Source organism: Berghia stephanieae, chromosome 6, assembly GCF_034508935.2.
Source record: "Berghia stephanieae isolate SIO BIC M18660-M18661 chromosome 6, UCSD_Bste_1.3, whole genome shotgun sequence".
Classification (NCBI taxonomy): domain Eukaryota; kingdom Metazoa; phylum Mollusca; class Gastropoda; order Nudibranchia; family Aeolidiidae; genus Berghia; species Berghia stephanieae.
The window spans coordinates 4,292,530-4,305,092 of NC_088365.1; the positions used below are offsets into that span (position 1 = coordinate 4,292,530).

A 12,563-nucleotide genomic window follows, 5' to 3' on the forward strand; every position below is an offset into this window, starting at 1 on the left:
AGACAATAAAAAAAGCAGGGGGTTTTATGTTGGGTGTAATAAGGATATGTGTACTGTACTCAATCTCTCAATACAACTCTAAGCAGCAAAAACCGAAACTAGTAGAAAAAAAAACATACAAAAAAGCATAAGTAACAAACAAAACAAAAAAAGAATAATAAGGGCCTATGACAAATGAATAAGGAAAACAAATAAAAACAAAATGTTAATGGTAAAGAGGCGCAAACTAACAACACAAAACCAGCTTTAGAAGTTTGTGGGTATTTTTCTTCAAAACTGGCATGATTGACCTACATCTCAAAAGGGAATTATATGGGGAAGGAGGGGGGAGTATGCTAAAATTTGGACTTGTGTTAAATAATAAACAAAACTTAAATGAACATCAATTGATTTTTTAAAAATGAAAATAATCGTGTGTTATTTTTAAGAGAGAAAAACTAAAATCTCAAAATAGTAATTTGTCATTGTAAGTTTGGCATCAAGTCCGATACAATACAACAGGTTACGAGTATCGGAGTCCATCGGAGTCTTAAGGCTAATGAATCCGGAGTTTATCCCGTTTTCTCTAGCGTGAAACGGACAAGAGCAGATGTTTGCTACCCTTTGGATAGGAATCTTGTCTATCGCAAAGCACTTTCCGTCAGGTCAAGAGACCCAGCCACCCATTCACTGCTGGGTAGACAGGGGGGTCAGAAAAAAGTCTCGACTGCACCCGGGATCAACCTTTGACCCTTTACCCACGAAGCGAGTGCTCTACCAACTGAGCTATCCGGACCCCCCAACAGGTTACATATTTTGACTAAATTGTCGTAATACCGGAAAACATAATTGGAGAGAAAAAAGACATTTTCATTTTAATCTTTCTATTTGGGGAATGCGTAAATCACAGATTGTTTCCCTTTGTTGTGTCCAACTCAGTGAACAATACATTAAAGACTATCTAAAAATAAACAAACTCATAACACGACTCTTAGATAACAATTAAGAACAATATTTCAGTAGTCCCATATATAAAAGTCCTTGTAATTTTTACTCGTCACTGACAAAGGGACTGAATCAGGTACCAAACGCATTCCCCTAATCAGTTGTTTTTTTCTTATTTTCCCCATTGTATTCTTAATAGGCTTCAAATGATGACGATAGATTCTCAACTTGTTTTGTATCTATGACTCTAACTCACATTGTCAGTAATTTTTCATTGCTTGTATCTATGACTCTAACTCACATTGTCAGTAATTTTTCATTTGTTTGTATCCATGACTCTAACTCACATTGTCAGTAATTTTTTTTAGCTTGTATCTATGACTAACTCACATTGTCAGTAATTTTTCATTGCTTGTATCTATGACTCTAACTCACATTGTCAGTAATTTTTCTTAGCTTGTATCTATGACTCTAACTCACATTGTCAGTAATTTTTCATACCTTGTATCCATGACTCTAACTCACATTGTCAGTAATTTTTCTTAGCTTGTATCTATGACTCTAACTCACATTGTCAGTAATTTTTCATAGCTTGTATCCATGACTCTAACTCACATTGTCAGTAATTTTTCATAGCTTGTATCTATGACTCTAACTCACATTGTCAGTAATTTTTCATAGCTTGTATCCATGACTCTAACTCACATTGTCAGTAATTTTTCTTAGCTTGTATCTATGACTCTAACTCACATTGTCAGTAATTTTTCTTAGCTTGTATCCATGACTCTAACTCACATTGTCAGTAATTTTTCTTAGCTTGTATCCATGACTGTAACTCACATTGTCAGTAATTTTTCTTAGCTTGTATCTATGACTCTAACTCACATTGTCAGTAATTTTTCTTAGCTTGTATCTATGACTCTAACTCACATTGTCAGTAATTTTTCATTGCTTGTATCCATGACTCTAACTCACATTGTCAGTAATTTTTCATTGCTTGTATCCATGACTGTAACTCACATTGTCAGTAATTTTTCTTAGCTTGTATCTATGACTCTAACTCACATTGTCCGTAATTTTTCATTTGTTTGTATCTATGACTCTAACTCACATTGTCAGTAATTTTTCATTGCTTGTATCTATGACTCTAACTCACATTGTCAGTAATTTTTCTTAGCTTGTATCTATGACTCTAACTCACATTGTCAGTAATTTTTCATAGCTTGTATCCATGACTCTAACTCACATTGTCAGTAATTTTTCTTAGCTTGTATCTATGACTCTAACTCACATTGTCAGTAATTTTTCATAGCTTGTATCCATGACTCTAACTCACATTGTCAGTAATTTTTCATAGCTTGTATCTATGACTCTAACTCACATTGTCAGTAATTTTTCATAGCTTGTATCCATGACTCTAACTCACATTGTCAGTAATTTTTCCTAGCTTGTATCCATGACTCTAACTCACATTGTCAGTAATTTTTCTTAGCTTGTATCTATGACTCTAACTCACATTGTCAGTAATTTTTCTTAGCTTGTATCTATGACTCTAACTCACATTGTCAGTAATTTTTCATAGCTTGTATCCATGACTCTAACTCACATTGTCAGTAATTTTTCTTAGCTTGTATCCATGACTCTAACTCACATTGTCAGTAATTTTTCATTGCTTGTATCCATGACTCTAACTCACATTGTCAGTAATTTTTCTTAGCTTGTATCCATGACTCTAACTCACATTGTCAGTAATTTTTCATTGCTTGTATCTATGACTCTAACTCACATTGTCAGTAATTTTTCTTAGCTTGTATCCATGACTGTAACTCACATTGTCAGTAATTTTTCTTAGCTTGTATCTATGACTCTAACTCACATTGTCAGTAATTTTTCTTAGCTTGTATCTATGACTCTAACTCACATTGTCAGTAATTTTTCATTGCTTGTATCTATGACTCTAACTCACATTGTCAGTAATTTTTCATTGCTTGTATCTATGACTCTAACTCACATTGTCAGTAATTTTTCATTGCTTGTATCTATGACTCTAACTCACATTGTCGTAATTTTTCATTGCTTGTATCCATGACTCTAACTCACATTGTCAGTAATTTTTCATTGCTTGTATCATGACTCTAACTCACATTGTCAGTAATTTTTCATTGCTTGTATCATGACTCTAACTCACATTGTCGTAATTTTTTGCTTGTATCTATGACTAACTCACATTGTCAGTAATTTTTCATTGCTTGTATCTATGACTCTAACTCACATTGTCAGTAATTTTTCATTGCTTGTATCTATGACTGTAACTCACATTGTCAGTAATTTTTCATTGCTTGTATCTATGACTCTAACTCACATTGTCAGTAATTTTTCATTGCTTGTATCCATGACTCTAACTCACATTGTCAGTAATTTTTCATTGCTTGTATCTATGACTCTAACTCACATTGTCAGTAATTTTTCATTGCTTGTATCTATGACTCTAACTCACATTGTCAGTAATTTTTCATTGCTTGTATCTATGACTCTAACTCACATTGTCAGTAATTTTTCTTAGCTTGTATCTATGACTCTAACTCACATTGTCAGTAATTTTTCATTGCTTGTATCTATGACTCTAACTCACATTGTCAGTAATTTTTCATTGCTTGTATCATGACTCTAACTCACATTGTCAGTAATTTTTCTTGCTTGTATCTATGACTCTAACTCACATTGTCCGTAATTTTTCATTGCTTGTATCTATGACTCTAACTCACATTGTCCGTAATTTTTCATTGCTTGTATCCATGACTTAACTCACATTGTCAGTAATTTTTCTTAGCTTGTATCTATGACTCTAACTCACATTGTCAGTAATTTTTTTAGCTTGTATCTATGACTCTAACTCACATTGTCAGTAATTTTTCATTGCTTGTATCTATGACTCTAACTCACATTGTCCGTAATTTTTCATTGCTTGTATCTATGACTCTAACTCACATTGTCAGTAATTTTTCATTGTTTGTATCTATGACTGTAACTCACATTGTCAGTAATTTTTCATTGCTTGTATCCATGACTCTAACTCACATTGTCAGTAATTTTTCATTGCTTGTATCTATGACTCTAACTCACATTGTCAGTAATTTTTCATTGCTTGTATCATGACTTAACTCACATTGTCGTAATTTTTCATTTGTTTGTATCTATGACTGTAACTCACATTGTCAGTAATTTTTCTTGCTTGTATCTATGACTCTAACTCACATTGTCAGTAATTTTCATTGCTTGTATCTATGACTCTAACTCACATTGTCAGTAATTTTTCATTGCTTGTATCTATGACTCTAACTCACATTGTCCGTAATTTTCATTGCTTGTATCTATGACTCTAACTCACATTGTCAGTAATTTTTCATTGCTTGTATCTATGACTCTAACTCACATTGTCCGTAATTTTCATTTGCTTGTATCTATGACTCTAACTCACATTGTCCGCAATTTTTCATTTGCTTGTATCTATGACTCTAACTCACATTGTCCGTAATTTTTCATTGCTTGTATCTATGACTCTAACTCACATTGTCAGTAATTTTTTCTTAGCTTGTATCTATGACTCTAACTCACTTGTCAGTAATTTTTCATTGCTTGTATCCATGACTGTAACTCACATTGTCAGTAATTTTTCATTGCTTGTATCTATGACTCTAACTCACATTGTCAGTAATTTTTCATTGCTTGTATCTATGACTCTAACTCACATTGTCAGTAATTTTTCATTGCTTGTATCTATGACTCTAACTCACATTGTCAGTAATTTTTCATTGCTTGTATCCATGACTGTAACTCACATTGTCAGTAATTTTTCATTGCTTGTATCTATGACTCTAACTCACATTGTCAGTAATTTTTCATTGCTTGTATCCATGACTGTAACTCACATTGTCAGTAATTTTTCATTGCTTGTATCTATGACTCTAACTCACATTGTCCGTAATTTTTCATTGCTTGTATCTATGACTCTAATCACATTGTCAGTAATTTTTCATTGCTTGTATCCATGACTCTAACTCACATTGTCCGTAATTTTTCATTGCTTGTATCCATGACTCTAACTCACATTGTCAGTAATTTTTCATTGCTTGTATCTATGACTCTAACTCACATTGTCCGTAATTTTTCATTGCTTGTATCCATGACTCTAACTCACATTGTCAGTAATTTTTCATTGCTTGTATCCATGACTCTAACTCACATTGTCAGTAATTTTTCATTTGTTTGTATCTATGACTCTAACTCACATTGTCAGTAATTTTTCATTGCTTGTATCTATGACTCTAACTCACATTGTCAGTAATTTTTCATTGCTTGTATCTATGACTCTAACTCACATTGTCCGTAATTTTTCATTGTTTGTATCTATGACTCTAACTCACATTGTCAGTAATTTTTCATTGCTTGTATCCATGACTGTAACTCACATTGTCAGTAATTTTTCATTGCTTGTATCCATGACTGTAACTCACATTGTCAGTAATTTTTCATTTGTTTGTATCCATGACTGTAACTCACATTGTCAGTAATTTTTCATTGCTTGTATCCATGACTGTAACTCACATTGTCAGTAATTTTTCATTGCTTGTATCCATGACTGTAACTCACATTGTCCGTAATTTTTCATTGCTTGTATCTATGACTCTAACTCACATTGTCAGTAATTTTTCATTGTTTGTATCTATGACTCTAACTCACATTGTCAGTAATTTTTCATTGTTTGTATCTATGACTCTAACTCACATTGTCAGTAATTTTTCATTGTTTGTATCCATGACTGTAACTCACATTGTCAGTAATTTTTCATTGTTTGTATCTATGACTCTAACTCACATTGTCAGTAATTTTTCATTGCTTGTATCCATGACTGTAACTCACATTGTCAGTAATTTTTCATTTGTTTGTATCTATGACTCTAACTCACATTGTCAGTAATTTTTCATTGCTTGTATCCATGACTCTAACTCACTTTATCAGTAATTTTCATTGTTGATCATGACTTAACTCACATTGTCAGTAATTTTTTTCATTGTTTTATCATGACTGTAACTCACATTGTCAGTAATTTTTCATTGTTTGTATCTATGACTAACTCACATTGTCAGTAATTTTCATTGCTTGTATCATGACTGTAACTCACATTGTCAGTAATTTTTCATTGTTTGTATCTATGACTCTAACTCACATTGTCAGTAATTTTTCATTGTTGTATCATGACTCTAACTCACATTGTCAGTAATTTTTCATTGTTTGTATCTATGACTCTAACTCACATTGTCAGTAATTTTTCATTGTTTGTATCTATGACTCTAACTCACATTGTCAGTAATTTTTCATTGTTTGTATCCATGACTGTAACTCACATTGTCAGTAATTTTTCATTGTTTGTATCTATGACTCTAACTCACATTGTCAGTAATTTTTCATTGCTTGTATCCATGACTGTAACTCACATTGTCAGTAATTTTTCATTGTTTGTATCTATGACTCTAACTCACATTGTCAGTAATTTTTCATTGCTTGTATCATGACTCTAACTCACATTGTCAGTAATTTTTCATTGTTTGTATCTATGACTCTAACTCACATTGTCAGTAATTTTTCATTGTTTGTATCTATGACTCTAACTCACATTGTCAGTAATTTTTCATTGTTTGTATCCATGACTGTAACTCACATTGTCAGTAATTTTTCATTGTTTGTATCTATGACTCTAACTCACATTGTCAGTAATTTTTCATTGCTTGTATCCATGACTGTAACTCACATTGTCAGTAATTTTTCATTTGTTTGTATCTATGACTCTAACTCACATTGTCAGTAATTTTTCATTGCTTGTATCCATGACTCTAACTCACATTGTCCGTAATTTTTCATTGCTTGTATCTATGACTAACTCACATTGTCAGTAATTTTTCATTGTTTGTATCCATGACTGTAACTCACATTGTCAGTAATTTTTCATTGTTTGTATCCATGACTGTAACTCACATTGTCAGTAATTTTTCATTGTTTGTATCCATGACTGTAACTCACATTGTCAGTAATTTTTCATTGCTTGTATCTATGACTCTAACTCACATTGTCAGTAATTTTTCATTGTTTGTATCTATGACTCTAACTCACATTGTCAGTAATTTTTCATTGCTTGTATCTATGACTCTAACTCACATTGTCAGTAATTTTTCATTTGTTTGTATCCATGACTCAGTTGGTAGAGCACTCGCTTCACACGCAAAGGGACAGAAATCGACCCCGGCTGCAGTCAATATTTATATCCACCCCCTCCCCCCCCCCATGTCCACTCGGCAGTGCTTGGGTAGCTGGGTCTGATAGATCTGGCGGAAAGTACTTTGCGATAGACTAGAGTCCTATCCAATGGATAGCAAGCACTTTCACGCTATAGAAACCGGTATAATCTCAGGCTCCATGTGCCCAATGTGATTGTTTGTTTATTTCTGTTTGTTCTACCTACAATGTTTACTTCTAATGTTATTAATCATTTATCTAAAATGTTTTCATATTTGTTTCAATTAATCAATTTTCAATCAACTTCGAACTGAACAGAATGTCAAACTCACCACTAGAATTACTGGACTTAAACTTGTATTTCTCTTTCACATTACTCTTCTTTACTTGTACATCGTTTACTTTAATGAAAAAAAAAGAAAAATAATTCCTTCAATCTCTGAAAACAGATATCTATGACAATTTGTGTATAAAAACGTTGATCTTGATATGACTTATTTTTTCGTCTGAAGAAAAAGGATACAGATTACAATATATATATTTATGAATCTAGTAACATTTAGTAGCTACAGCTGGTTGTTATCTTGTCTTGTATTTTAAAAATAAAGATTCAAGAAAATTTAAGCTCGGCCAGTGACTGGAGGGGTGACAATGATAGTAAAACTTGTACTCGTGTATTGTGCCGCTGGTTAAGACAGTTTATATCACTCAGCTTCTGTGTTAAAAAGATCGTGTTACAGATATTATTATAGCTAAAGAGCGTACTATGGCCAAAAGTTAGTATTTTCAATAGCTAAAAATAATCATAAAATAAGTGTTTTACGCTATTGAAAATGAACCTTTTGGTGGAAAAGTGAGTCATTGTGAAGAGAATTCGGCATGACAAATGGGTATGTCTATATACAACATAATTATTCATTTTGATTCACGTATATTTACCTCTTTCTTTTTTCTTTAATCTTTTGGGCACCTTTGGTAACTTGAATAAATTTTTGTCTTGAGCTGTTGTAAACAAAACATGAAATATCATTTAGTTCAGGTCACAGTATATTAAGTAATGTCATAAACAAAAGAGGAAAAAGAAGACGAATACGACGACGGGGAGAAGGAGGAGGACGAAAAAAAGTGACAACATAACATGAAGTAAAAATCAATAGGGGAATTAAGAAAATTAATGAAGTAAAAAAGGGAAAAGATTTATTTTCTTCTTCGCGTTCGCTTAAAGAGGGGAAGATGACTTCACCCAGCTCTATGTTATTGTTCTTACACAGTCTGCTGTCTGATTAGTTCTCAATAAATTCTATCACTCAGACAATAAACGTTAAGTGTCACACATAATTTAGTATCTTGGTACTTTTATGTGGCCGATGTTATGATTATTTTACCTAAACTCATAAAATTTATATGACAGAGAGGAAGAGGGAAAGAGAACCAGATAAAAAAAATTGTGGACTATGAACTGAAATAAGTATCCACCATTAAATACTAGAAGAAGAAGAAGAAGAAGAAGAAGAAGAAGAAGAAGAAGAAGAAGAAGAAGAAGAAGAAGAAGAAGAAGAAGAAGAAGAATATGGAAAACAGTAAAAGAAATAGGAGGAGGAGGAGGTGATGAGGAAGAGGAGCATTAGGAAAGAAGAAGGAGGACGAGAAGGGATAGATATGATGAAAACTGATAAAAATACAAACATGTGACGACATATAACATGAATTAAAAATCAATAGGGGGAATTAAGAAAAATATTGAAATAAAAGGAGGAAGATTTTTTTTTCTTCTTCGCGTTCGCTTCAAGGGAGGAATCTGTCGTCACCCAGCTCTATGTTATTTTTCTTATACAGCCTGTTGTCGGATTAGTTCTCAATAAATTCTATCACTCAGACTATAAACGGTAAATGTTACACATTATTCGTGTGTTGGTATGTTTACTGCGACCGGCGGATGTTATGAGTATTCTACCAAAACGCATGGAATCTATATGGAAAGGGGGGAGGGGATTGTGAGGAAAGTAGAACCAGATAACAAAAATTATAATCGTTGACATAATAAGAACTGAATTAATTATCCACCATTAATAAATAATATTGTGGTGATTTCAAAAACAGTTTCAAAAAAATATTTACGGAAAAAAAAACAGAAGGGAAACTCGATCTCACGAAGGAATTCAAATAATAAGGGGAGACTTTCCAAAATCTCCTCGTGCTGGCATTTCTTTCAATTTGTATTTTCACATTGGATCTAGTGTCTTGATTTTATTTATTCAATTTCTCAATATATAGTACCGTTTTAAAAACTCTAGAACAAGCCTTGACAGATTAGTGAAAGTTGAAACTTTCCTAACACGACCATTGTTTTGGTTTTTCGTCGCCATTTTGTTTTGTGAAGCATTGAAAGCATTTTTAGTTTGTTTTGTTTGTTTTTTTCTTTTAGGTTTAGCTCGAGATCGAATGATTTTTTTTCTACTAGGGTTAGTCACAAGTCTTAGTAAAGGTGTTATGGTGTTTTTTTTCCTAATAGGGTAAGTTAAACTGTACTAAGATTTATTTTTTCTTAGGGTTACTTGAGGGAATTTCTAAGTTGTTTCGCTTAGCACTAGGAGCTTTCGGAAAGCCTCCCATAATAAGAAGTGGATTTTAACAACTTACTTCTTTTTAAATCAGTGAGATGAAGCAACTTCAACTTTTTACACATTCTCTGGTTGTGACTTTCTACTCTGTCATACTTGTAATCGGTGGTGGTACAAGTACCCAAGCTACTCTTCCTGATAGAAACGTAGCCATTCCACATCTTGAACACGAGGGATGGTTGAGAACAAGCCGAGGGGCGATTCATCTTCAAACGGATTCAATCACAGCGATTGTAAATTACACAAACAACTAGATAATATTACGGTGATTGATGTAAATAACTTTGACTCTGATCAGAATTCAAAACAATTTTAAAAGGGCAAATTCGAACAATAATTATTTTCGAAGAGCAAAAATTTTCCACGTGCGATCATTATCAAGGTCTCAAGCGGAAAGGAAGCAGATCGCCGTATCACCGCGCATGCGCGGTAATCAACGAGACCTCGGTTACAAGTATCGTTAGATTTTTGTCTCCATGGAAGCAACAACAATCATGAGTTAATCAATGGCGATATTAAGTTGATTAATCTTTTTACTTTCTTTTATATCTAGTAATGCATTGAAGTCTTGGTTTAAAAATTTAGTGTAGATAACTATCTGACCATGGAGTTGTCAATAGATACAAATAGATATAATTTTTTGCGTTCTCTCATTTTCAGATTTGTTTCATTTGGGAATATGATAAGTCAAAATATTAAAAATTTGTTTTCGTTATAAAACTAAATAAAATTATTATTATTATTATCATCAATCTTCATCATCATCATCATCATCATCATCATCATCATCATCATCATCATCATAATTATTATTATTACTATTATCATCATCATCATCATCATCATCATCATTATCATCATCATCATCATCATTATTATTATTGTTATTATTATTATTATTATTATTATTATTATTATTATTATTATTATTATTATTATTATTATTATTATTATTATTATTATTAATATTAATATTAATATTAATATTAATATTATTATTATTATTATTATTATTATTATTATTATTATTATTATTATTGATATTATTACCAGAAATTATTATTATCATCATCATCATCATCATCATTAATAGTATTATTATTATCATCATCATCATCATCATCATCATCATCCTAATCTTCATCATCATCATCATAATCTTCATCATCATCATCATCATCATCATCATCATCATCATCATCATCATTTTTATAGGCTGAACTTTAAGTTCATCTTTTAACTCACTCAATCCTAGAGATTGTTTCTACTTTTAAAAATTGAAAAAAAAAGTATTAAAAATTAGCATGTATACAGATAGTTTTATTAAACTATCATTAACATTCAAAAACTAAAAACATTTGCTTTCATTCTATAATTTGTCTCATAAAAATGAAATAAATAAGGATAAAAGTAACCCGGGTAAACTACGGATATAGTCGGTGTTAGGGTTGAGTGGGTTAAGCATCAAACATGTAGCCCTAATGTCGATTTGGGATGATTTGTCACCCTAACGGGATTAATTGAATAAACTTGTATTCACTGAATATGGACTTTTCTTCTTTAGCACGGCGTTCATCGTTAACAAAAAAAACATGAAAGATAAACATCCCTTAACATGAGCACGTATATATATCAATATACGTATGTGTATATCAATATATACAGGGACTATGGGTCTCAGCACGAGGTCGGGAAGACCACAGCATTCAAGCATTGTATTGACCTTCAACCATAAAGACATAATGAGGGGAAAAAAGAAGAAGTTAATGCTACGAGTTGTAAATCCATAATTGCCTGAATTGTTAATTGTGACAAGTATTTTATTCGCACTCAAATTTACGATGAAATTTAAACTTCAAATTAATGGTTTACAAAGACTTACCTACCTGTCAACTGCCATATTCTAGAATGAAAAGTATCTAAACATTTGGCCAAAAAAATTGTCCTGAAAATATCTATCGATTTAAATAAAGATCTGAACAAGTGTGTATGAAAGGTGCCAGACAAATCAAGAAGGAAAAATACAAGAAAAAAAACGTCCCAAAAAGTCAGTCGACTTTGACTGAGGATCGAACCTCAGACCTTCTGATTAGCGGTAGTCGAGGTCGACTGATTTTTTTTTTTTGTATTTTTTTTTCTTGCTTTTTCTGACACCTTTCATACACACTTGTTCAGATCTATATCTTGTACTGGTGCCTGCTCCTTAATGTTTTTTATTTCGATTTTAATGGACCTCATATTGGCAAAAACTGTCAACCCAATGATCTTCTGAGGTATTCCTTCTGTCAAGAGGCATGATTGACTATTTATATTAACTTTATTATATTACAAAATGTGCTCAAAGTGACCTACATGGTGAAAAGTGTTCACAGATTTTGAACTATCTAACATTGCGATTGGCCATTGTTGTCATTTTATTCAGCTTGACACATGTGTATGTTTACAACTTTCATAAACAAAGCAGCGTGTTTATATTTGTTCAGAAAAGTCCAATCGTTGGACAGCAACAAATCACGTGATTGATCACTCGGTTGGACGAAAACATGAATATAGATCGCTCCCATTTAAAACAATGCAGGCACTTATGTTGGTAACAACAAGATAAAAAATTTTATTCTCTATTGTCTTCTGGCACTTTTCTACTCACTTCATATCTTGTTGTTACCAACATAAGTGCCTGCTCCACTCACTTTTCTGAATTAAAAATTCACCCCATACACCGGAGCA

The 12,563-nt window shown here is 32.3% G+C and overlaps 1 protein-coding gene across 1 annotated transcript in view; it reads right to left on the minus strand.

Annotated features, from left to right (window-relative positions):
* LOC144975577 (uncharacterized) overlaps nucleotides 1–10,207 on the minus strand; it is an 11,474-nt gene extending 1,267 nt beyond the window's left edge. Inside the window, exons 1-3 of the mRNA XM_078919740.1 lie at nucleotides 9,856–10,207; nucleotides 8,155–8,217; nucleotides 7,548–7,616 (exon numbers count right to left, since the gene is read on the minus strand). Coding sequence (XP_078775866.1) covers nucleotides 7,548–7,616; nucleotides 8,155–8,217; nucleotides 9,856–10,042 — 319 coding nt within the window. The 5' untranslated portion in view covers nucleotides 10,043–10,207. The remainder of the gene's footprint in view (nucleotides 1–7,547; nucleotides 7,617–8,154; nucleotides 8,218–9,855) is intronic.
* Between the last annotated feature and the right edge of the window lie 2,356 nt (nucleotides 10,208–12,563).